This window comes from Callorhinus ursinus, unplaced genomic scaffold, assembly GCF_003265705.2.
Source record: "Callorhinus ursinus isolate GAN/ISIS: 27379988/994484 unplaced genomic scaffold, GSC_fseal_2.0 scaffold3, whole genome shotgun sequence".
NCBI classification, from domain to species: Eukaryota; Metazoa; Chordata; class Mammalia; order Carnivora; family Otariidae; genus Callorhinus; species Callorhinus ursinus.
The window spans coordinates 31,545,958-31,572,715 of NW_027397065.1; the positions used below are offsets into that span (position 1 = coordinate 31,545,958).

General features: G+C 52.8%; 1 protein-coding gene across 3 annotated transcripts in view; it reads right to left on the bottom strand.

Annotated features, from left to right (window-relative positions):
* The window catches only part of NEURL1B (neuralized E3 ubiquitin protein ligase 1B), a 40,718-nt gene extending 16,713 nt beyond the window's left edge, over positions 1–24,005 (bottom strand). For all 3 annotated transcript variants that reach the window (XR_012377211.1, XM_073889878.1, XM_025867527.2), the window contains exons 1-2: positions 23,840–24,005; positions 5,346–5,891 (exon numbers count right to left, since the gene is read on the bottom strand). Coding sequence is in view for 2 of the 3 variants with exons in the window: in XM_073889878.1 (XP_073745979.1) it covers positions 5,346–5,891; positions 23,840–23,870 (577 nt within the window). In the remaining variant the exon portion in view is untranslated. The remainder of the gene's footprint in view (positions 1–5,345; positions 5,892–23,839) is intronic.
* Positions 24,006–26,758: the final 2,753 nt, after the last annotated feature.

Here is a 26,758-nt window from a genome sequence, read left to right on the forward strand (position 1 = left end):
CTGCATCTGGATCCATAAGTTCAAGTCTTTGTCAAACGCTTTATTCATAACGCTAATAAAAAACAAACATGAACTCTAGCACCACCAACTGATAGGTAACCTTGGCCAAATTATCCATCCATGCAGGGTCTGCAATGGGGATGATGCTATTTCCTGCCTCAGAGTGTTCTAGTGAGGACTGGAAAACATCACTCAGGTAAAGTTCCTGGCATAGTTCCTGGTGCATAGTAGGTAACTAAATTAATGAAGGGGCTCAAGGCTTTCAAAAAGGGTAAATGACTCCCTTACAAGGCCTATATAGAGCTACTGTTCTGGGTGTATGACATCTTCTCCCCCTTCTTCAGGTCCCGGCACCCGGCTTTTCTTCTAAGAGAACTGCCCCCACACCCACCTCCCAATTCCACTGATTACCTTGAGGAGGAGGCCTTAACTTGGCCAGTCACTGTATCACATCCTCCTGGCAATGGAGAGCAATGAGGCTAAACCTTGAACTTTAGCTAGACCTTGTAGGAAAGCAGCTGTCCTGCTAGATATGTTAAATCTGGTGGGATGAGGACATGGGAATGGAGCTGCTGGTGCCCCCCCCCACCGCCCTCCACCTCCAAAAGGCATTCCAGCTGAGGATGATGCTAATAAAGATGACAGCAGGGCAAGAAATAAAGGCAGGCCAATTTCAGGTGCTGTTCATTGGACCCCTGCATCAAGCCAGCCTTACAGGCAGTCGTTCCCCTGAATTTTCAGTCACATGAGACATTAATTTTTTTTCCTTGCTTAAGCAAGATTGAACTGGTTTTTGACACTTAAAACCAAAGATTTCTGACAACATAGCCCACAATGCCATGGCCTTGGACTGGTGTTGCTTATTTGATCTGACCAGCCTTCCACCACTGGACAGAGGAAGGACAAAGGGGCTATATGACAGTGACCACTACTGAGTTGTCCGTAAGAGGGACAGAGGTGCCTCAGGACATGTGGCCTGAACTCCAGAGCTCCAGGAAAGAGCTTCTCGGAGGAGCCAGGGAGAGGAGGGGGAAACCTGGCCATACCTGCCTCTCCTAACTAGTAATTCAACAGAATGTCATTTGCCTGGGCTCAGCCCCTTCTCTTTGGCCCAGAGGAGCATCTAGAGAAATCATAGGTTCTCAAGATGGCCCACTCCGGGATCCAGCAAGGCCATCCTGGTCTGTGCCCCAGAGAATGGGAAACCCCAGAAGCCACAGTACAGCCTCGTGGGAGAGTGTGCCCTGCAATGTAGTTTGCTTGGGTGGGGGGACTGGTGGCGCCCTAGTCCATCAGTGCAGGAGCTGCTAGGAAACAAGAAACCAGACAGATCTAAAAATGGGGCAAGTGAAAAAAGAACAATGGAGTGATTCTTTGCCCAGTCCCAGGCATGTAAAACTCTACTTTTTTTTTTTTAAATACTAAACACTTTTTTAATACTAAACACTATCTGGGCAGGGGAAGGGGTGAATGGGAATTTAGAGTAGGGGCTGGGGGTGAAGTAGAAAAGTCAAACAAGAGAAGGGGCTTTTGTGGTCCAGGGATGACCCCCATGCCTTGATCTGACATGTCTGAAGAACTCAGCTCGGCACCCAGCAGGGAGGAGAAAGAGGCACTTGTGCAAAGGCGACTGTTGTGGTCACAAGCCTGGCTACGTCCTGGGATCACCTGAAGAGCCTTAAGAGATCTAGATGCCTGGGGGCCACTCCCCGAAGCTCTGATCGAATTGGTCTGGATGCAGCCACAGCTGAGAACCACTGAACTAACGACAGACGGGTGCATCGGGGTTCTAATCCTGGCTCTGCCACTCACAAACTTGGTGGTTTTAGGCAAGTCACTTCCCTTCTCTGAGTCCTGAAGTCTTTATCTAAAGGGGCTAAATCCCCTGTCTTGAGGAGAGAATGAGCAGGTCACAAGAGAAGGCACACCAGACACCGGGGTCTGCAGATGGACCCCCTTGCAGGAGGATGCTGGGCTAGGAACATAAATCCATCAAGTGAAAGAAATACATGAGGCCTATGAACGTTTTTCTTTCTGAGACTTAACTTTAGCTCAAGTTCCAGGACAAATAAAGGGTCCCCCTGTCCCACAAGACGGGGGGATGTTTCTCAGATAAGGGGTGCCAGATAAAATCCGGGATGCCCAGTGACATTCGAATTTCAGAAAAACAAATGCTTTTATAAGTATGGCCCAAATAGTATATGGGACATACTTGCACTAAAAAATTATTTTTCTGAAATTCACATGTAACGAGGTGTCCTGTATTTTTATTTGTTCAATTTGACAAGCTTACTTAGATGACACTTGAGCTTGTCGGTTTTCAGTCTTTATCTGCTGGTCTGAGAGAAGTGAGGGATGGGTGAGGGGTCTCTATTCTGGAGTTTTCCATGCTGGAGTTTCACAGCTGACAATCTCTAAAGGAACTATGTCACCTCCTTGTTCCTTGTGAGGAAAAGGAGATCAGAGGGCTCTGGATTGCACAAACACTGGCTGCCTGGTATTTAGCCACTTCGTACCTTAGATACCATCATTAGAAAGCCCAGTTCTAAGAATTGGGAGAGGGAGATCCCACTTAGGGTGGGATTTCTGTGGTTCTCATGTTGCCTCACCCCTGTTGCCAGCAGCAGTAGGGTATCTGTTGCCTGAACTCAAGCCATAAAAATCATAAAAACTTAGCTTTCTTATTTTTATTATAAGTTTTTTTTTTCCTGATCATGAGTCATTAGTAACTTTGGTGGTAGTGGTGGGGATCACCCATAATCCCTTTACCCAGATGTCCCCAATGTCAATTTACTCTTCCCCTGGGAAGGAAACATTAAGCTTTGATCACATGCCAGAAACTTCCCCATTATCTCATGTAACCTTCAGAAAGAAAAATAACTTTATTGCCCTTTCTCATTGTAAAAGCACTATAAGCTCTTCACACATTTTTTTTTGTAAAGTAACTCATAGATGTATAAAGAAATGAAATTCACCTAGAATCCTATCACTCAGAAATGGAATTCCTTTGAATCTCACCTGGAAACCTGGTCCTGCAGCACAGGGCTTCCTATCAACCAGCACATCTCCGGCACTACCCGAAGATAAGGAAACGGAGGATCACGTCAACCACGTTACATCAGTATTCCAGGGGGTTCTCTCCCTTTCCTCCAAGGGGCTTGGGGCATTAAAGGGGGCTCAATAAAAGTTTGCTAAGTGAACAAATGAATGGGGGAAGAGTCCATGACTCCTCACAGGTTTATTCAGATTAAGTCATCAAAGGCTCCTTCCAGTTTGTATTTTCAGAAAACCCTAACCCACTTGTGCAAGATTATGGGGTGTATATGATTTCTTGGTGGTTACCCCAACACATGGGCTATATGAGGGAGCAGGTGAATGAGGTGTGGTTGTTTCCCTGCTCTGAACAGAGAGCTCCAAAAAAGAGTGACAGGAGATCTAGGAGGCTTTAGAAACCTACATCTCCTGGAGGTGAAATGCAAAACCTATGGAAAATTCGAGTGTGGGGCAACGTGGTTAAAATGCCCAAGTAAGGCCCCAGCATAACAGGGTGGGTAGCTCTTCATAGTCTGGTCTGCCTCAGCCTGGAATTCAGACATGTGCTTAGCCCCACATGCAGATGGGCAGAGATTCTGATTTCTTAGCTGTTATTTCTTGAGTACTTTCTATGTGCCAGGTACTGTGCTGTGGCTCTTTCATATACCCTCATGTCACCCAACAATGCCAGGAGGTAAGTGCTACTGTGAACCCATTTTACAGATGAAGAAACTGAGATGCATAGAGGTTTAGTCACCTGGCCAACCCCACACAGCTGGCAAGTCGAGAGCCAGGTGTGGAACAGAGGTCTGTGTGACTCCCAATCTTCTACTCTTAACCACTCAGAAGTTCTGCCTTCCTTCTTCTGGGGAAGGAGGGCACAGCTGGGATGCGTGTCTTTTCCCTCCTTGCCCAATGGTGGTGTGGGTAGTAGTGGAGAGCAAGGAGCCTGGGCCAGAGATTTCCCTCAAGGTGCAAGGCAGAAAAACCAGAAACAGCCCAGACATTCAGATACACTAGCTATGGTACATCTACATCATGGAATACTACTCGGCAATTAAAAAGGAACAAACCACTGATTCACACAGCAACAACACGGATGAATCTCAAAATTAATGTGCTGCGATAAAGCAGCCAGACAGAAATGCATGTATACTGTATGATTCCATTTCCATGAAGTTCAAGAATAGGTGCAGCTAGTCTATGGTGAAAAATCAGAACACGGGCTGCCTCCAAGAAAGAGGGGAGCTTTCTTGGGTTATGGCTGGTGTATAAATCCGTCCAAACTCAAACTTAAAAAACAAAAACTTTAAATCTGTGTATTTACTGAAGGTAAGTGACAGGTAGGGCTGTGTCCAGATCCCCTGAGAAACCTGATCTCTCTTCACTTCCTCAGAAATCAAGGTTGGGCTGGCTCACATGTAACCTGTGAGTTCAAGAGCTAAGGTCACAAATACAAAGGTCAGTGGTTGCCAGGGGCTGGAGGTAGGGGAGAATGGGGAATGACAGCTGAGGGTATGGGTTTCCCCTTTGGGGAGATGAAAATGTTTTGGAACTAGAGGTGATTGTTTCCAACTGAATGCGACTTAATTGTACACTTTAAAATGGTTGCTTTGATGTTATGTGAATTTTAAATCATTTAAAAAAGTAATAAAAGAGGGGAAAAAAGGTCTCAAGGGCTTCTTCCCAAAGGATTCTCGCCACCAGGATTTTAACATTAGCGGCTGCCTCCTCCGTTAGAGCCAGGGCTAGCCAGGCTTGTCTGCCTGCCTCCCCAGTGGACCTTGAGCCCTTAACGGTGGCCACTGTAGAAACTCGAGGACTGGGGCATAAATTTGATTGCTGAGTAAGCGGATGTGTGAGTGACTGAATGAGCAAATGAGTAAGTACCTGTGTGAATGAACACACGAATGAGTGAGCAAACACATGCGTGAGTGAGTGAATGAGTAAGCAAATGAACAAGAGAGTGAAGGAATTAGCCAAGGAATGGACAAAAGACTGAGTGAGTGAATGAGTAAGTACCCGAGGTATGAATGACCCTGAGCCTGGGCCTGGACTCTGGACCCAACCCTTGTGGGTTCCAGCCCTGACCTTGCAACACAAGTTATTTAACCTCTCCGTGCCTCAGTTTTCTCACCTGTAAAATGAGTATGGCGGGTTGTAGTAAAAAAAAAAAAAAAAAAAAAAAAAAAAAAATGTGTAAACTGCTTAGAACAAGGCTTGGCAAAGTGAGCCCTTAGTGTTTGCGAATATTAAAAAGCATACACATCCATGCGCACAGAGACCCAGTGCCTGGACGGAGCACGACCTACCGAGGAGCTGCACCTCGTCGGTGATGCCGTAGACGTCGATGAGCGCCCAGAGCGGGCCGCCCACGGCCACACCGCAGTGGAAGAGCACGGGCTCGCCGTCGTTGACGCTGTAGAACACGCGGCCGTGGCGGTCCGCCCAGTAGGCCAGCACGGTGTCGCGCAGCGCCAGGTTCTCGGGCAGCGCCTTGGCCCAGTAGCCAGGCCGCGTGACAAGGTCGGGGCAGGCGTACTTGGGGATGTCCTGGGCGCTCATGAGCGATGGGTCGTGCGCCGTGAAGCCGAAGCGCAGCGCGCCGCTCCAGCCCGGGCGCACGGCCACCAGGCGCAGCCGTACCTGCTCGTACAGCCGGATGGGCCGCTGCGTGAACGTGACGCCGTTGCAGAAGCTGTTGCGTCGAGTGGCCCGGCGTGAGTGGCCATCCAGCCTCACGTTCTTGCCTTTGGCCTGTGCGTGGAAGCGCGGCGCTTCGCCCAGGACTGGGCGCCGCTCGGGGCCGGGGCCACAGCACGGCCGGGTGGCCAGGAGGCGAGCCGGCGGGCTCGGGTCTGCGGGAAGAGACAGGCAGGAGGGTTAGAGCCCCCTCAGAACTCCGCGAACAGGTTCGTCTTTTCATAGTCATTTGCATTTTAAATTCCATCTTAATTAGACCCGTAATAAACTTTGAGAGGTTTCCAGCTACCGCCAGCCTGCCCAAGGCTATCACAACAAAGTCACTATGATCTGTGACTTCCCCTCCCATTTACCCATAGAAGATGAAGGCATTCTTTATAAGCAATGTTGGCTTTTCTAGAACATGCCCCTTGGAGGGTTCGTTTCTAAGGGAATTTTGCACCGAAGGACCTGGAGAATCTTGGGAGGGTCTCTTTTCAAAGGAGCTGGCTGCTGGCCACAAACTCAGGTGGCTGAGTGTTGAGGTGGGGGCTTCATCATTACCACCTGTCCTCCTCCATCCCAGGGGCAGTTACTGGCTCTGGCAGCCTGGGAGATGGCAGGGTGGGTCATTACTGCACGAGGCTCTGCTGCTCATTCACAACAGCAGCCGAGTACTATTTTCATGGCAAGTGCTTATAAATCGCAGGCAACTCCTGGCATACAGTGGTCTGTATTCGTGGCAGAAGAATAGCCACCTCAGGGAATGAGAGGCCGCCGCCGGGACCACTCCTCCCACACCCAACCATGGGGTTCACTGTGCTCTGGGCACGTTGCTGGGCTTCCATTAAGACTGAGACTAATGGGAGCGAGGACAGGGGAAAATGAAGAGAGATGTGACGATGAGGCAAGCAAGCCATGGCTCCCCTCCCCAAGCCCGTGGGGGAGGATGCCCCAGTTAGGAGGTAGAAAGCCATGCTGCCAAGCTGGAGGCCCCTCTCTAAACAGAAGCCAGTGATCCACAGAAGACAAAATACAAGGACTGAAGCCAAGGTCCTGCATAAGAAAAACAAACCAACTTAAGGGACTTTAATCATTCATTCATTTAACAAATGTCTAGTGAGTACCTAGTGTGTGCCAGGCACCATGCTAGGCACTGTCACCAAGAGGGATAAGGTTCCCACTCTGACAGAGTGGGCATTCTGGGGCAGGGGGCAAAGTCAGAAACAAAGTAAAACATACTCTACCTGGTGGGAGGCACTACAGAGAAACATGCAGTCAGGAGGTGGGGGAGAGAGAAGTATTAGGACTCTCACAGAGGGCCTCTCTAAGCGGTGACTTTTGAGCAGAGGTGAAGGGAGTGAGCCATGAGGGTAGCTGGAGGAAGAGCTTTGCGGGCACGGGAACAACACGTGCAAAGACCCTGAGGCGGGAATTAGCTGGTGTGGCTGCGAAACAGCAAGGCAGCCAGCTGGGGTGGTGTGAGCAGGTGGGGGAGGTGGAGGCAAATGAGAGCAGGGCCCGAGCAGTGAGGGGTGGCAGGCAGGGAGGGGGTGCCATGGTCGCTGCTTGTTTCTTCTTGAGCCAGTTTATCCTATGTGAGAGGGACATTACTGGGGGTTTCGGGCCGAGAAGTGGTGAGTCTGCTCAGGCTGCTGTGCGGAGAGGGGACTGTTGGCAGGGGCGTGGCCGAGGAAGCTGGGGGCTAGGGCAAGGCCACTGGATTATCCCAGGCACAGGTGATGAAGGCTGAGATTGGGGGCTGGGGAGGTACCTGTAAAGGTGGTGAGAGGGGGTCAGATTCTGGGTGTGTTTCGAGGGTAGTAGAGATTTGGAGTTTTGAGGTTTTAATGAGAGACGAAACATTCCGTGTACTTGCTTCGGATGGTTAAAATATAGTGAATAAATAAGACAAATAATGGATACTTGACGGGGAAGCAGAGAGGTGGTGAGGAGGGATCGGGTGATACTAGGGTGGGATCCTGGAGGGCAGGGGCTTTTCCTTTTCATCTTTGATTCTCCCATGCTCAGCAGAGCCCAGGCACACACCAGGCACTTGATAAAAGCCCCCTGCCGCCTCTGTTATGTTAGAATTAGAGCAGACCTCGGAAGTCATCTCTGATAAGCCCATTTTATAGGTGGGGAAATGGGCCCAAAGAGGGACGGGGGCCTGCCAATTTCAAAGTCAGTGGGCATCTGGGCAGGCCGCCTCTGAGGCAGGAGGCAGAAGGGCAGAGGTTACTTTCACCCAAGGAGGATAAGGAGAGCACTCTTTGGCTTATAAGCCAGGTTGAGCTAGGTGTCTGATTTTTGCAGCCCAAACTGCCTTGATTGGTAGGAACCTTGTACGGGACAGGAGGGAGAAGGGACCACGAAGGGCTTTCCGCAGAGCAGGCCCAGCGCCGCCTGCTAGGGAGGGGCCCCCAGGCAGTGCAGAGGGTGGACCCAGAGCCACACGGCGGGTCATCTCCAGAAGCAAAAGATAAGAGCAAGGGCCCACTGGAGAGCTATTTCGGAGGACAAAAATCAAACAAGTCGGGGAAATATGACCTGGTGTAACCCATCAGGAGAGGCCGCCCAGGGACCACAGGGCCCGCCCAGGGACCACAGAGCCCACGTTCTCCATGAACGCTGTAGCCTTGTGCAAGCCACCCAGCTTCTCTGGGCTGCAGCTTCCTCCTCTGTCCACAGGCCAAATCCTCCCCAAGGTCCCCACAGCTGACACACTCTCCAGGGAACATTAAATATGACCACAGATCAAAAGTCCTTCTGAGCACCAAAGCCCACAAGCCACGGTTATGTGATTACTTTCCTCTCCCCCTGACATCACTGCTGTTTCCCCATCCTCTCTCAACTGGAGAATTTCTTTACCGAACAGCTTGGGAATCCTAAGTAGATGTCCTTTCAGAGCGACCTGGTGGTTGAAATGAACGCTGGCTGGGGAGACACACTGCTTTGTTTCTACAAGGGGAAGGTTCCTGTAAAACCAGCGATATGTTAGGACAAAACACAGCCAAGTGACCTGCGAAGTTTACATGTTGAATCTTGATTGTACGATCCAACTTCCTTCAGGGAGTGAGGGATAAGCACTCTTTCTACCCCATCAGAGGCCAGTGCCCTGACATGAGGTAAAAAGACCAGAGTGAGTGTCTGAGGATGTGTTATTTATACAAATTGAAAATGCTTAAGATGAAAGAACAGTAATAAGCAATCTCCAAATTGTACACCACCAACTGCTTTTAGCTCGGCTCAGGGAAAGTGGCTTCCATAAGAAACAGAGAAATGCAAATGCGGGCTCCAGGGGCCCCGCAGAACATCCTAGTTCAGAGATGTTAACGGAAAACCTGACGTTTAAACACCACAGCCACGTGATAGAAAGTTCTGTGAGGAAGAGGAAACTACCTCCTTTCTCCCTACCTTCACAGCCTAACTCACATGGCATTTCCCATGGTCTCTGCACGGCCCTTATCCACGGAAGAGCCCCTGGCTGTGCCCTCCCTGTGTGCTATGCCTCAGGCCAGAGGTCTTCTGGGACATGGGATCGTAACTACTTCTCAAAATCCTTCACCGGCAGGATTTTCTAGGCGAGAAACAAAACTCCAGGCAGCAGAGACACTTCCCCCTCAGCTTCAAGAAGCAGTGTAGAGATGTCAACCCAGCAATGTCTGATCCCAAACCAGCGTTCTCTCCTCCAGTCCCAGCCTGTTTCCACAAGCGGTGCGGAAGTACTGAGTAATAAGTAGTCCTGAGCACCTTTTCCAACTTCACTGCAGTCAGAGCCCGCATCCAGGTTTGCTTCCTGCCTTTTTGTTTTCTAACTCAGCATTACATAAAAAGCATTTTCCCCACATGGCTCCTGAACACTCACAGTGCTTAGGTTTCGTGGCTGCAGAATATTCCATCAAGGGCCACAGTGTCCCCCACCGTTCCCCTCCTGGGGATCACTTCAGCTGTTCCCCCCCAAATGGCCAAGTCTGTAGGCACAGAGGTTCCTAGCTGCTGGCACCAGCACCAGATTCAAACGGGCACGCTGTCACTGGTGAGAAAACCTTCTGCCAGGAAGAGGCCCCCACACCATGCCAGGGAACAGGCCCCAGGCCCCTTCCTTCCACCAAAGGCTCAGCACCCGCTGGCCTTGTGAGGTGCCGCCTATGGCCAGGGAGCCCCCTCCTCTTCTGGCTAGGAATCAGACCTGGGCACTCTAAGGACAAGGCAGGGCGGAGGGGGTCTTGTGAGGTGGGAGCCCAGGAGACCTCTGCAGTAGCTTAGCAGGGAGCAGGAGACATTCCAGGCCCAATGTCACAGTTGACCAAAGGCTGCTCCAGCCCCGCCAAGACCAGAGGGGAGGGTCTTCCTGGCGTTTCGTCACGGAAGCAATGCCTGGACTCTAAATGTAGGGGCAGAGATTGAGGGGGGTGGCACTGAGTGGCTGTGGACAGTTAGGGAGGACGGGACTCTATTCTGACTGTTGTCACTGCCCAGCCTTGGACAAGTCCTTTGGTTAGACAGGTAGACATGAGAGCAGCTCGGGTGGTGGCTAATGCGCTTTTCCTGCATCTGTGCTTTAGAACACCCCTCATGGGCTCTGGGTTCGAGCCTGTGCTTTGCTGCTCATTTGCCTGGGGGCCCTGGGCAGTCACGTCACTTCCCAGCACTGCAGTTTTTCATCTGGAATGGCACGTGACCTTAGACCCCTGTCTCGGGCTGCTGAGAGGCTGGAAGAGCGCAGAGAGATCGGGCAGAAATCCTGGCACATAGTAGATGATCACTAAATGTTCATTTCCTTCCCCGTGGGGACAGCAGATCCAACTCCTGGGTGAGCCCTTCACCTCCATCCCTCCCAGAGTTTCATTTCCTGAATCTCAGTGTGAGAGGCCGTTAAAGAGAACATAGGCTTGCAGTCAGACAGATCTGGGTTTAAATTCTGTTTTGTCATTTCATAGCGGTGTGATATTAAGGTCCATGCTTAACTTCTCTGGGTCTCCCCATCCAGCACTACAAAACTGGCAGGAGTCCTCACTACCCTGCAAGACCGCTGTGAGGAGTTTTGAATTTGCGAGGTAAATCCATCAGACACGATGCATGGCACGTAGTAGGTATTCACTAAACACATGGTCTCTCCTATTAGTCACCTTACTTTGTTCCTTTGACAAGAAGGTTTCTGATGTCCTTTGACATCAGAGACGTGTCTACTTGTAGGTCTGGGGAAATACATCTGGACATGTTTCTCCGTGGAGGGCTGGTGACCTTGGCCAGGAAAATCCTCTCGAAAACCCTAGGGTGGCCTTCCCTTAGTGTCTGAGGACAGAAGTCCATTTTTAAGCTGTTGCAGCAGTGTCCCAAATGTGCCTCGCTCATTGCCCCAGCCCGGCCTCTCCATTGATATAAAAAGAGCCTGAGCAAATGGCATTTACGGCCAAGAGGATGGCAGGAAGCAGCACTCCAGCTTCTCTGGCCGCTGAGATGACAGCCTCCAGCGTGCTGGCATTCAGCAGATGGCATCCTGGCTGAAATCTGCAGCAGGTTCCGCTCCACAGGGAAAGGGACTTGCCAGCCGGGAGAACGGTCTATTCTGTACCCTCCTTTCACACACAGCCTATTATTACTGAGCCCCTCTTATGGGCTGGTGAGTGTCTCTGTTCGATTTAGTCTTTGGTCCCAAAGACTAATGGGTAGGTTTTACCACCTTCGTTTGCCAGAGGGGGAAACCAAGGTCGCAGAGCTGGGCGGTGGCAGCAGAGGGCCAGGCCTGGGCCCTTCCTCCCACACCCCACCCCTTCTCCAAGGCAGCCCTCTGTAACCACTGGGAGCAGGGGTCGTGGCCCTTGTTAAGGGCTATGAAAGCTGTATAAGCCTCTCTCCCCTAAAAAATACCCGCACTCCGTGCACACAGTTTGGCATACAATTTCAGGGGCTTCCTGGACTCACATACCCTCTAACCTCAGATAGTGCACCTCTGGTGAGAAGTCGCTGGTTCAAGTGACATTTGCCCAGGTCCACAATTCAAATCAATGCTGTCGGCAGTAGGAAGCAACATGGTGTGTGCGTGTGTGCGTGTGTGTGTGTGTGTGTGTGTGTGCGCGCGCGCACGTGTGAGCGTATCCTTTAGAGAGGAAAATGCGAGGCTGGTATTGGCAAGGCTTCCCTCCACCCAAAGCAGGACAAGAATATTAGTCTTCTCTGGCAACAGGAAGTACCTTTGCCATTGGTGGGTTCGCAAGTGGGCTAGAAAAAAAAGAACCACCCTTCCCTCACCTCTGCCAAATGGGGCAGTGACAGGCACCCGGGAGACAGACGCCAGGGTAATGGGACTTTGTTCTCTGCTTCAGAGGCCTGGTAGGCCAGCACCCAGGACGGAAAGGGGCCAGCCCACATTGGAAACCGCCACCCTGCTCCTCCCCTCCCCTTTTCTTTGCAAACAAAACCCAGTCACCCCAGCGCGGCCGGGAAGGCCCTGCACTCCTGTCAACAGCCACGAGGAGCCGAGGAGGGAGGCCGGAGGTCACGCGACACTGCTTATTGGGAGCAAGGCCCACTCCTTCCAGGCCCAAGTGGCCGCCCTCTTGGCTCAAGTGGGCTCTGATGCGCCGAGTTCCCAGGGGGTGAGGTCATCCCAACGCCCCCTCGAAATGTGCTTAGCAGAGTCAAGATTTCCTAGCCCTTTCTGACCCTCTGCTGGGCCCCCTCACTGAAGTCTCTTCCTGATAAACTGCCCCAGGAAACTCCAAGCCCCAGGAAATTCCCAGGTGCCAGCGCCCACAGTTAGGATCCCACTGCCATAGTGGGGCAGGGTGGGGGGAAATGTGCCCTCATTCTTTCTCGAGCACATCACTTCCTCCTTCATCTGACATTTAGGGAGCGTGCACTCCATGTCAGGGCCTGCACTGCTGCAGGGACACATACGCTGACAGGCCACACACAGTCCCTGCCCTGTGAGCTGAGACCAGCAGGGGGGCGGACGCGGACACCAGGACTGAGCAGGGAGGGTGGTGGGGAGGGCCCGGGCTATGGGGACACGTCTCAGGGCGGCCACTCTACAGGACTGAGGCAGAAGTGGCTGGGAGGATGATAGGGGTGGAGAAGTGTGTTTGATGCAGAGGGAATAGCACTTAAGGAACTAGAAGGAGTATTGGGCAGAAGGGAGAGGGGAAGCTGGAGCCAGTCGGGGGCTGCATCACAAAGGGTCTTAAAGGCCGTGCAAAGGGGGTTAAGTTCCTCAAGAAGGTTCTGGGGACCACTGAAGTGTTTGGAGCAGGGAGGAACCCCTGCGGATCCACCTCTCCAAAGAATGAGAGTCAAGCCCAGTTTCTTCCCATACAAACTGTCCCTCTCTCTCTTCTTGGCCTATCAGAATGACCCAGCATAGCGGGAGTAAGAAAAACAGTTCAGGTTTTTTGTTTTGTTTTAAAGATTTTATTCGTTTATTCGACAGAGAGAGACACAGCGAGAGAGGGGACACAAGCAAGGGGAGTGGGAGAGGGAGAATCGGACTCCCCACTGAGCAAGGAGCCCGATGCGGGGCTCGATCCCAGGACCCCGGGATCGTGACCTGAGCACAAGGCAGACGCTTAACGACTGAGCCAGCCAGGCGCCCAACGGTTCAGGTTTTGAATGTTGCTTCCAACTGCTGGTCCAGTCCTGCCCTTTGGCACCTGCTTCTCCTCCAGGCAGCCCCTGGCAGCCGCCTGGTGATAAGCTGGCTGAGCCTGCCCCCTTTCCCCTTCTCTTCACCTTGAGTGTAGCCTCTCCCCTGGCCTGGGTGGGGCCCAGCAGCCTGACTGCTCACTAACCTGCAGGGCTCCATCCCGACTCTTTGGAACAGTAGATCCACTGGTCCTGCTTCTCAGGGCCAAAGCAATGCTGGACGAGGAAGCTCTCCTTGAACTCTGCTGTTCTGGCTCCTGGAGCCAAGGTAGTGTTCTTCGCAAGCCCCACTGCCGGGCAACGTTTGCTGGCTCGAGGGGTGGGGAGCCCGAGTCTGCGGCACACCATGTGTGCACCATGTGCCTGCCATGTGGCCCGTTCGCCCCTCACCACCCGCTGCTGGCTGGCTTCCAGATGGCGACACTGAGGCCCCTCTCTGCACACCCTTACAGAGGCCCCCTGTGTGTGTGAGGGCAGCGTCTGCATTCACATCTGGTCCTGACTCCAAAGGCTGCGCCTTTCCTGTTTTATGCCTCACTCCACCCCAAGGTCTCTTGCTCGCCTCCTGACCTGCAAGAAAAAAGCTAGACTATGTCCAGGTAGCTTAAGCCACCTTCTGGTGGAAGAGGTGGAGGGATGCCCTGGCTTGATCTCGGGGGGGGGGGGGGGGGGGTGGATGTCATCAGTCAGCTTGTTTTGAGCTGCTCAAAGGCCAGTTTGGTGGAACTTGAGATGAACAATAAGCAGCATCTATAAAAGGAAAGCGGGTGACTGATTACAGCAGGGCAGGGATGGAGCCCCCGTGCCTCACGTCCCTAAGGCCCAGAAAAGGAATTGGGGGTGGGGCTCGGTCAGAGAGACAGACCTTCCGGGGGGCAGTGCAGAGACTACAACTGGCCCTGCGCTCACCAGACCTCCTGTGGTCCTCCCGGGGGAGGTGACTGCCACCAGACCCATTGCCGGTGAGACAGGGAGGCTCTGAGAGGTTGGCAGAGCTGCCAAAGGCCACACAGCCAGGACGCGGTGGAGTTAGCGTTTGAACCCAGACCAGCCTGGTTCACAGGACTAGGGAGAAGAATGCTCTGGCTGCTTCAGGCAAAGTGTAGAAGTCATCCCTGCACGGAAGGATCAGAGCACAGTGCCCGGCACACAGTAGGTCCTCGACTAATGTTTCCTTCCCTGCCACGTTTGGCTCTGAGGCCTGCAAAGAAGTGACTCCGAAGGGGGCCTCTCCCACTCCACTTCCTTCTCTGAAGACCCAGCTTTCTCGTTTCCCTCCACCTCCTCCATCATGCTGACCATCCTCTAAGAGAGTGAGGATTGAGGGTGCTGCAGGAAGCCTGTGTGGTTCAGGTAAACCGCTGGGTCAGGATTGCACTCTGATGTGAATCCGAAATCCATGCATGCTCTTGAGCATTCTTCAAAATTGCTTCTCTAGCCGACCAGCAGGTCCTTTAGATCTCTCACAGAGACCTGAGGGGAACAGGACTACCAATCCTATTGTTGCTCCCACCTCCACCCCAGCCCCCCCGCCCATTGCAGGAGCACAGGCTCCTTGCCTTCAAGGGGACTTCTGGAGTCCTCGTCTTGTGTTGGGCTTAGACTTCTCATGGAGTTCCCTATTTATACCTCACCGCCTCCCTGTAAAGGACGTACCATCATTATCCCCATTTTAAAGATGAGGAAGTAGAGGCTCAGAGAGGGACATGCCTTGCCCAGGGTGACCCAGGTTCGATATAGTAGAACTACTTGAACTCAAGGCTGCCTCCAAAACCAGTGCTCTTTCCATCACCTCTCTCGGGAGTCCAGCCAAAGACCTCATCTATAATTGCTCTGGGAACCGGCACAAAGCTCTGGTCCCCAGTGTCCCATCTGCCAGATAGGAGGTAGGTTCTGAGCACTCTCTGGTCCTAGGAACAGAGCCCCTGGGGGACTTGTCTGCAGGGATGAAGGCCTAGGCCATCCTCAGAGTGAGGGAAATTCCGCTGTCCCATCTCCTGACCTTGAATTGCCCTGAACCTTGAGGGGAAGGGAAGCTCTTCTGTGGAGTGGAAAGTTACCGAGCAGACCCGGCTTGGGAGACGCAGGGTATGCATGTGCCCACCCATCTCTTAAATCCATCATCCTTGGGGGGAAAAAGGAAAGAAAACACGTGGCCAAGGGATAGAATTATAATATAAACAATGTGTAATGTTGAGGATATAAACAGAATACACTTGTGAATAGCTATGGGCACCCTGCCGAGTGCCAGGACTGCCCCGGACACCCCCATCCCACCCATTTCCCCAAATGGCTTACTCATAAAAGCACTTTCTCTCCACTGCCCAGAGGTGAGGCAAGAGGCCAGCTGAGCCCCAGTAATAAGAATGAAGAGAGAGGGGCGCCTGGGTGCCTGTCGTTGGGCGTCTGCCTTCGGCTCGGGTCATGATCCCAGGGTCCTGGGATCGAGCCCCTCATCGGACTCCCTGCTCTGCAGGGAGCCTGCTTCTCCCTCTCCCACTCCCCCTGCTTGTGTTCCCTCTCTCAGTGTCTCTCTCTCTCTCTGTCAAATAAATAAATAAAATCTTTAAAAAAAAATGAAGGGAAAAAGGGACAAGGGTGAGCTGGGACTGATGTCCAAGGATGACTGTGCCGGACCCCGGGGAGGGCAGGTGGCTGCATCTTTCTGTGCCTCAGTGCCTGAGCTCTAAAATGGTCCGAAGAGCTCCCAACTTGAAGAACTGGCGGGAGGATGTTATAAATGAAAGACTATGAAGGGGCCTGTAGGTGTTCAGCAGATGAACACGGGAGAGCACTCCCTTAAGACCCCAGGGTCAAAAGGCACTTTAATGAACAATTCATCCTGGACCCATCTGATCCTCAGTTGCCGCTATGATGTCCATATCAAGTCCCAGCCGGGCTAAACACCAGCGCCACTCCAGCAAAGGGCACTTCTCCCTCACGCCCTTGTTCCACCTGCAGCCTGCTTCCACAGTTAGAAAGTTCTTCCTTTGACTGAGCTGAAATCTGCCTCCACATGATGGCCCTGCACTGGTCATGTCTGTGTTTGGTCCATGGTGCCCTTCCCCTATCAGGTCTGCTCTCTGACCGCCAGGATCTGCAGAGAGCTCTCAGGTCATGTTGCTAGGGATTCTCTGCTCCCCTGGGGATGACATGGGCCTCGCTTTGCTGTCTAGAAAGCCCTCAAGACATCAGCTGTCCCCTGAGCTGCTTTGAAAGAAACATCTACACATCAGGCTTCGGGGACTATCAGCTCGGGTCCCCTCAGTGAGCCCACAGGCCGCTTGGAGACCGTCTCCACCCTGCCAGGCCCAGACGCAGGATGTGAGACAGACACCCAAACAAGTAGGTGAACAACCAAAACCAAATCTGCCAGGACACTTACAGATTTCTGCTTAATACCACGAAGGCTTCCAGTGCCAATGTGAAACAGTGCCCACCTGACCTCCCACCCTGACTTGGCAGGCATCCTCCCCAGACCGACATACTCTCCTTCTAGCAGCAATGGTGTTGCACTACCTGAGCTGTGTGCCCTTAGGCAAGTTATTTTCCCTCTCTGTGCCTTTCTGTTCTCTCAGCAGTCAGAAGGGAGTAACAACAGTAGCTGTGTCCTGAGGCTTGTCCTGAGGGTCAAATGCGGGGACCTGCTCAGAAGAGTGGCTGGCACAGATCAGCTGCGGGACACAAGTTAGTGGTTCTTCTCTGGGTCTGTCTCCCTCAGGAGCACAGGGCTCAGCGCAGAGCAGGGGCCCTTACTATCTGTCAGACGCTGCACATGCCTGTGAAGTAACATCATCATCCTCTTTCTGCAGAAGAGAAAACTGAAGCACAGAGAGGTCGAGTTGCTTGTCCGGCTACTAAGGGGCAGGACCAAGACCCAGCCATGAAGGGCCACGGCCCGTGCTATTCCCAGCTCTGCTGACAATGACAGTACAGCAGGGGGACAGGACACTCCTCAGCTGCGGGAAAGCCTGGGTAGGGACGACAGAGGGCTCTCACCCGAGCCCCATGCCCTTGCTGACGGATGGGTGGCTGCTGGCTGGCCCTCTGTGCGCCCAGGGCCACGTGAGTAGCTGGGCTCAGGGGAGAGGGTGTGGGTGCACCGTGACACCTGCAGATGGCAGGTAGGGGTGGCCAACCACAGGCCAGTGTTCACCAGGCAGAAACATCAGGAGCCTGAGCCCGAGAGAGGCAGGAGGAAGGGGTACAGAGTTCACGTTCACCCTTCTCCAGGGCAGGATTCCCAGAGGCCACCTCTACCTTTTGAGTTTCAGAGTCTATAGGCCTGGGGTGAGGTCGGGAAGGGTGAGGGGTGAACCTTTCCTATGGGCAGCTTCATTCTGGCTGCTGTGGACAGAAGTAATTCATCTTCTCAGGACAGAGAAGGAGGGAAGATGCACCTGCAGGCAGGCCATGTTGAGAGCACTGGGGCTCAGGATAAGGACAAGGGGCAGTAGCCCCAAGGGGCCGCAGGGCGCCGTGCCCTTTGGCGATGGAGGAGAAGGAGCTTTGGAGCTGCCTACACCTGGGGTCAGATTCCACTCTGCCATTTCCTGGCTGCCTGTCTCAGGGCACGTCTCCTTTCCCCTGTGAGCTCAGTTTCCTTATCTGTGGAATGGGAGACTACTTCTGGAAGGCTGATCCTGACAGTTTAAAGAGGACGAACTAGATAAAGGGCCCGGCATGCGGCAAGCATGCAGAAGCTCTGAGCGCTCTGCTATAGGCCAGGTGAGCGCCTACTACCTACAGGGCTGTACCCAGGCCTCCTTCCTTTTCCCTCCCCGCTTGAAGCGCACACCTGGCTTCTGGGCTTCTATTTTAAGCCCTCATAGAGCACCGCGAAGTACAGAAAGCCCTTTGGTCCAAAAGAGGGCAGAGCTGACTCTTCTTGTCAGTGGGGAAGATTAAACCGGGGAAGATTAAACCGTGCTTATGGCCAAGCCCAGTGAAAATGCTATGCCCCTGCTGACAACCTCAGCACATCAGCCCAGCAGGGAGCGCGGCAGCTAAGAAATCTAAGCCTCCTGACTGCGGGCTGGCCTGCAAGAAACCATCCCCTCCTCTGACATGGCCTCTGCCCACCGCTCGAACCCCCCAGATCACCTCCACTTGCACTGGGACCCCCAGAACGCCACAGCTCCCCACGTATGCCCTGTTCTCCCTCCACTCAGGCCTCTGCACATCTAGCCCCTCTGTCTTGAACAGCTTTTCTCGTTTCCTTCTCTTGGCTAACTGATCTGCTTTCTGGTCTCACCAGACAGCGCCTCCTCCAGGAAGCCTTCCTGCGTCCTTTTCTGGGCTCTCAAGGGCCCCCACTTACGGTAACTGCCCTGTCCTTGTTGGTCTTTCCCACTAGACCTTGAGTCCCTAAACCCAGGCTGTGACCCCAGGCTCAGCACAGAGCGCAGCCTGGAGGTCTGGTGAACAAATGGAAATGGCAAAATGCAACGTGCTAAGAAGAGTCTTCTCACCAGAAATCTGGTGTCCCAGACAAAGCTGGAGAAGACTTGGGAATTGCAGCTGTTGGTACACATGAAAGGGATGCCTCCCAATCCAGCCCTGGGTTCAAGGCTCATGATCACCTGGGACTGGGCTTTCAAGGCAGGAAGTGAAGGGCACCTGTCATCCATCCGCATCAAGGGACCCCAGGGGCAGGTTCAAGTCCTCTCTTTCCACAGCAGCAACAATAGCCATGACCATGAAAGCCCCAGGCATTGTGCTAAGTTTACCTGCCCTATTCCATTTAATTCTTGCCACCCCAACCACCAGGGAGCTCCCCCTATCATTCCCACTTCACAGTGAGGAAACTGAGGCACACAGAGGGAAGTACCTTGCCCAGAGTCACTCTACTGAGCAATGGCTGCGCTGAGATTTGAAGCCGGGCAACTGGACTCCAGGATCCGTGTTCTAGACCCAAACACCAGACCTCCCACTGCTGTGGACCAGCGAGTGGTCTCACCACAACTCTTCGTTGCCGAGGCCCACAGAGTCCAACATACACACATGCACACACAACCAAAACAAAGTCTATGAAGCAAAAATTCTCCTTACTACCCCAATGCACTTTATATTTTTTTATCCTATTCTATATCATTAAAGATTTTTTTAAAAAGTTGGTCATGCATGACCCACAGTAGACAGACCAGTTGGTCTGGTGGCCAGGCCTTGTTTGGGGCCCTGGGCGCCTACCCCTCCCTCTCTGAAGCACAGGGCAGCTGCACCTAACCACCTAACCAGCTACATGTCCGATTCTTTTCCCGCAACCTATTCCTCTTCCACTAGAGGCCAGCTCCACGGGGGCCTCCAGTGGCTTCCATCCCATTCACAGCTGAACCCCCAGGGCCTGGCACACGACAGGTGCCCAAAAGATGTCCGTTAAATGAATGAAGGTGCACACTCAGGAAAACGTAGGGCAGGGCAGACCCCGGAGTCACTCCAGCCTGGGCACACGGCCCCTAAGGACAGATGTTGCCTGCCTGGAAAATGGGACTAAATATAGCCCCTCTAAAGGGTTGTTACAAGGATTTAAAATAGATAATGTGGGCAAAGCCCCTGACTCAGAGCTTGGCACAGACCAAGGTCAACATACTTCCCTCGCTCCAAGCTCCAGGATGCCTGACTATTGAACTAACACTAAAAAGGGCCATTGACTTGGTCAAGCACGGACCAACTTGATGATGAAACCCAACTGGCAGTTTGAATTCTGTCTCTTCTCCAACCAGAACTGTGGGTGAGCCCCAGAGGCGCGCTGAGGGAAGGGTGGCCATGTGCTGGTGAGAGAAGAAGGGGCAAGAGCCCCGCTGCCCTGGAATTCCAACCTCTCCCAGCCCCACTTGTTTATTTTTTTTATTTTTTTTTAATATTTTATTTATTTATTTGAGACAGAATGAGAGAGAGAGAGAGAGAGAGAGAGAGAGCACGTGCACATGAGAGGGGGGAGGGTCAGAGGGAGAAGCAGACTCCCTACCGAGCAGGGAGCCCGATGCGGGGCTCGATCCCGGGACTCCAGGATCACGACCTGAGCCGAAGGCAGTCGCTTAACCAACGGAGCCACCCAGGCGCCCCGCCCCACTTGTTTACACTTTTATTTTTTTCCTTACAAACCCCAGGTTAAGGGAAACGGGGCCCAGAGAAAAGGACCATGGGGTACTAGGAATCAGACAGACCAGGGTCTTCTAAACCCAGCTCTGCCACTGCCTACCTGTGTGAGTTGGGCCAAGTGCTTTAACCTCTCTGCACCTCATGCTCCTCATCCATAAAATGGAGAAGAATGGCACCTTACTTTGCAGTATTGAACCGCAACTAGAAAGAGAATGGGTAACGCACACAGCAGGAGCTTGGCAAATGTGTTTCCTTGCTGGCTCCTGGGCACTTCTCTTTACAGGGCATTCGTCTGAATTTGCTGATGCCCTTTGTGAAGACTGCCAAGGGGCTTCCCACATCAGTCATTAAGGAACCCCCCTTTCTCTGACATGTCATTATTGCACACGATAACATGACATACTTGCTTTGGGGCACCCAACACATGTTGTCTGAACCATGGATTGGGAGGATACTGCATGTCGGAGGACGAATGTAGAACTTTGGAGCTAAATCAACCTGGATTCCAATCCTGGTTCTACCAACTGGATGAGCCACGTGAGCTGGGATGAGTCATTTTATCTCTCTGAGCCTTGGTTTCCTTATCTGTAAATGGAGATGATGATTCCTACCTTGCAGGGCTATTGCGAGCATTAAATTCATTCATTCATTCAACAAATATTTACTGAACATCCGTGTACTAGCCACTGCTCCAGGTGCTGAATATACAGCAGTGAATAAAAAGACAAAATCCTCCCTGGGGAGACAGGTGATTAAACAGCTAACTACACATGCCGTGTGGCACATGGTGATCATGCTAAGGAGAAACACCAAGTGGGGGAGAGCAAGTGGGGCATGCCGGGGGCAGGGGTGATGGCAGGACCCGCACCGGAGCAGAGAGCTAAAGGAAGCGAGGGGGAAACCATGTGGAGGTCTGGGGGAAGAATGCTCCAGGCAGAAGAATCAGCAAGTGCAGGAGCCTTAAGGAGAAGCATGCTTGGCATGTAAATGAAGCCACATATGCAGGAAGCCTGGCATGGAATCCAGGTGCTCAGCAAATGCCAGCTCTCTATTTCAAGTCCCATAGAAGGAACCCCACGCATGTGTCCTTTTCCTGAGAACGAAAGCACAAGGATTTCTACAGGGCAAGACTGAGCCAAGTGTTCTTTCAGCCTAAGATGCAGGCAACATGTGAGCTCTACCACTGGTTTTTGAGCCCCTGCCAGCCACTAGGCTCTGGGTTGGGCAACCTGGGATACAAGATAATCAAGACACGGTTTCTGTCCTCAGGCAGCCCTGAGGCAAGTTCTGGAGAGGGGTGACGACAATGCAATGTGGTCTGATGAACAAGCCGAGCCTTAGGAAGGTATCTAGGTAGCAGAGCAAAGGGTGGGATTGGTGTGGGTGGTCAAGGAAGGCTTCCTGGAGGAGGTGACAACTAAGCTGACTTTTAAGAAATGGACTAGACAAGGATATTTCAAGTGTGGGGAGCATCACATACTGATCACAGAGTTGTCAGAAACAGCATAGTGTGTGAGAGAAACTAATTACACACAGGTGGGAAAACAATAAATGGCCCTTCATATTCTCAGCACAGCAAGCTGATGTGTCTCAGGAACTCCAGCTCTGTCCCCTTCCTCAAACTCGGGGCAAGCTTCAGCTCCAGTGGAGAATTTTAATTTTTCACACTTAGTTACTGCAGTGGGTAACAACCTTAACCCTTGGCTCCTAGCCCTGGTGGCCCAGTCCACAGAGCAAGAGCCCTGTGGGATGGACAATATATAAATCTCCAGCTATTTTTAGCCTGCCTGGCTCTGTCTGTCCCTTCACCTACCCTAAGGCTGACCCACAGGTGGCAGAATGGCTTTTTTACTAGAACAGCATAAATATTTTTAATTAAGAAATCCTACAAAGGGGCCCATGCTGCAGCCAGGTGTCTGTGGCTGGGAGAGCATCTGCTGCCATATTTGCCAACAGCCCTGGACACCTCTGGACCGGGTGGGTACGTCCCTCCATCCCCATCCAGCCAATATCCCTGCTCATAAGAGGTGGAGGCCACTGGCCCATAAGTGGACCTGGGTTCAGATGCCACCTCTGCCTCCGACTAGCTGATGACCCTCTGCTGGTGACTTTACCTGTCTGAGAATATGGGGGTTTTGAATGCAGTGGCCCTAAAGCTGCCCAGAAGCTTATAAACTAGGAGTTGGCTCCTCTTGCGTAGGCCAGCCTTGGGAATCCCGGGCACAGCATCATCCATTTTAAGACCCTCCAGAGGAAGAAACAATGATTTTTTGATATAAAGCCTAGAAGGGGGGCTACATGGGGGTGTTAGAGCCAGGCCAGGGATGTCTCTCTCCTAAAACCTCACACTAAATTTGCACTGCAGCCGATACACACATCTTTCACTTTCTGCCCAAAAGATGCTACCAATGCCTCGCCTGAAGCCAAGATAAAGACTTTTTCTAAAGACTTGGGGTGTGGGGGACGGCTGGGCAGGCAGACAGGGGGCCCATCCCAGACTCACCTCCTATTAGCAGTATGACCTTAGGTGAGTCATTTCTTCTCCTCTGAGCCTCAATTTCTTTAATTGTAAAATTGGGATAAACATCTTTACAACGAAAAGCTGCTTTGCATGCCGCCCTGGCCCTGGGGTATGCAAAATGCCCTACACAGAGCCCCCAGTGCAGTGATCTGTCACCCAAATAACCAGGTATTCTCTAGTAAGTCCTCCTCTGCCCCCCATTCCCACCTTCCCACTTCACCCCCATCCCCTTACTCTAGCCCCGGAAATTCTAAGGTGATGTTAACTAGGGGGCGATGCGTTCTGCAGCGGTGACTCCGAGGGGCTGGAAAGCCCCCAGTTGAGCGGACACCAGAGGGGGGCGCAGCCGGGGTGCGCGTGGGAACATGGCCAAACCAAGGCAGCATGTGCCGCGGGGGCGCTGGCGGCTGGAGATTGGGGTACCCCTGCAAGCGCCCCCCACTTCAGCAGCTGCAGTCTCGGCACAACGGGTGGTTCTGGCCGTCGGAAGCCCTAGGGAGCCCGGCTCCTGTCACCCCCCAGGGCGCCCCGGGCTCCCTCCTCAGCGCCCTAGGGCTGAAACAAAGGCGAGGGGGCGAGCGGCATCGCCCCAGCGGCCCCTTCGCGCATCTGGCCAAGCAGGGAGAACGAGGACTGGGGTCCCCAAGGTAACCAGGACGCGGTAGCCGTCCTCCCGGAGCGCAAAGCCCAGCCAAGGGGCGCGCGCGGAGCCGGGGTCCAGGAGGCACCGAAGACTCCAGCCCGCTGCGCGCCGAGGGCTCCAAGGGGGTGGAGTGGCTCTCCGGAAGTCACCCAGCGGGTCCCCTGGGGAGAGGAGAACCCCAGCGCCCGCCTCCCGGGCAGGGCTCGCCGGCGTACCTGGCAGGGTCCTGTGCACGGTGTTGCCCATCGCTGCGTCGGGGCGCGGCGTTGGCGGCGGCGCGCTCCGGGTGCACGGAGGCTAATAACGCGGTGGGCCGGGGACCCGGGCCAGGGTCGGGCTCCGGGGCATCGCGGCTGCACGGGCGAGCCGGCGGGCGGCAGCTGGGGCGGGCGCCTGGAGGGAGGCGGTGGCAGCCGGAGGAGGAGGCGGAGCCAACCGGCCCGAGCCCGCGGGCTCCGCCTCCGCCTCCCGCCGCCTCCAACCGTGCTGGGAGAGGCGGGGCGGCGGCCGCCGCATCTTTTGAAAGTTTGGACCGGGCGGCGGGAGCGGAACCGCCGAGCCTCCCGCTCTTGCCGCTCCCGCGCCCGGGGCAGGAAGACGCGCCGCCGGTTGGGTGTCCTCGGGGTGCCAGGCCTTTCATTCATTCCTTCCAACTCTTCGCCAAGGCCTAGTGTGTGCCAGGCCCTCTTCCAGGCGCTGGGCCACAGGGGTCCAAGCCCTCACCCTGACGGTGCACTAATGAGGGGTGCGGGGGTGGGGTGGGGTGGGGATGTACACGCCGGCAGAAGGTCGCCTACGGCAGTGTAAAGGGCGGGGTGACCGTGGGGGGGGGTGTGTGCTCACGGACCTACAAATAGAAACCTAGGCAGTATCCAAAGGTTGGGAGGAGGGAACATATTAGAATATTTATTAAGCGCATGCCAGGCACTGTGCTGGACACTGTAGGTAGAGACAAGGCATGTAAGGGGTGAAAACAGAAATAACAAGCACTTTATTATTTTTATTTTTAATTTTATTTTTATTTATTTTTAGAGTTTTGGGTTTTTTTAAGGTTTATTATTTTGAGAGAGAGGGAGAGTGAGCAGGGAGAAGGTGAGCAGGGGGAGGGGCAGAGGGACAGGGTGAGAATCTCAAGTGGACTCCCCGCTTAGCGGGAGCCCAAATGGGGGCTCCATCTCAGAACCCAGAGATCATGACCTGAGGCGAAATCAAGAGTCAGAAGCTCAACCGACCGAGCCACCGAGGCGCCCCAAAATAACAAGCAATTTAGATCACACAATATAATGATCAAAGTCAACAAGAAAATAAGATAACTGTGCTATAGTAACTTTGGGGGGCTCAGGGAGAACCTGGGGGCATGCCAGCTCCATCTGGAGAAACAACAAGGAATCAGCCATGGGAAGAGCTGGGGAGCATATGCCTGGCAGAGGGAGTAACAGGTATTCCTCATTCACCCCACAGGTACTCTGAGCAGCTCTTTCCTGTACAAGAACCCAGACCAAACTCAATGGGAAGTGAAGCCTGCTAGTTCCTGCCTTCACTGGGCTCTATTTTGCAGATTGGAACACTGAGGCTCAGAAGGTGCAAAGACTTACCCGAGAAGACCCAATTCTCAACCGTTTTTTTTTTTTTCCAACTCTACTTTCCATGCTCTTGTATCCTTTATGAAATAGGTGTTATTACCCCCACTTCACAAATAGGGAAACTGAGGGTCAGGGAATGGAAAAGAGGTGCCCAAGATGTCCCAGCTGGTAAGGGGCAAAGCTGGCCTGGAGCTATGTGAACGAAAGACGGGTATCTAGGACAGAACCGCCAGCTGTGTTTCTCCAGGGCCCTCTGCCTAGGATTCCTGATGCATCCCAGAGGGTTCTCATTCTTCAAGGTTAGCTCAGAGCCTCCACCTCTGGGAAGGCTTCTCTATACCCCACCCACCCTGACTCATGTATGTCTGCACATAAGGTTGCCTTGTATTTGAGTTACTAATTTCTCATTATTACAGGTGCTCTCTCAGCTACTTAATTTTTAAACACAAGTCCTGTTCGGGAAAGGTACATTGGTTCAAAACACCTTCAATCCATATGAGTTTGGGATGCATATGCAGGTCAGAATAATTACCTAAGAAGCCAAGGAAATTTTCCTCATGCAAAGCAATGTGGTGCAAATGGAACTTTGTGACTACAAGGGTCACAAAGAGAGGGTCACAAAGGGTGACTGCAAGGGAGGTTGGTATAAACAGACCGCTTAAAGGTCACTTTCAGAGCGTCCAAGTAAGCGGCTGTGCTGTGCAGACCACGATGCACATCTGCAGCAAATAAAGCCTCAACTGCCCCAGTGTTACGCAGATGGTGCCTGTGGAGGGGACACTGTCAGTGGCCAACTGACATGTATATCTAAAAGGGCCGTGTTTTAGCATCTTGGTCCCTGTGAATAACATCTGATGTGGAGGGGCGCCTGGGGTGGCTCAGTCGGTTAAGCGTCTGCCTTCGGCTCAGATCATGATCCCGGGGTCCTGGGATTGAGCCCTGCAAAGGGCTCCCTGCTCAGCAGGCAGCCTGCTTCTCCCTCCCCCCTGCTCATGCGCTCCCTCTCTGTCTCTCTCTCAAATAAATAAATAAAATCTTAAAAAGAAAAAAAGATTCTGCTGTGGAAACTGAAAAAGCACCCTCCAACACACACCAGATGATGGGGACACTGGCGTCAAAGCCACACATGAAGAGTTTGAACCAAACAGTTTCTTGAAATTTGAGCGTGGACAGAGGCAGTCTTTCCAAATTAATATTTTATGTAAAAATTATTTAAAATCTGTATGTCTTGCTAAAGAAATAAATATTGTAAGTAGATGTCTATTTTATCACCACCCGTTAAAGTTGATATTATTCAACTTTATTGTGCACCTTCCCATTGGAAGAAAAGGGATTGCTCTTAACCTTTACTTGGGCTGCCTTATATTTGTGCATATATGGTCATTGCTCACCCCTCTGAGGTACATCTGCACTTTGTCCTGTCCCTTAGTTATACCCTCAGGGCAGGTGCCATAGCTGTTACCCCTCCATTCACTCCACTGGCAGATGGTAAGCCTCCTGTGGGCAGGACCCGGGTCGTATTCATTTATAAATCTCCAGTGCTCAGAGCAG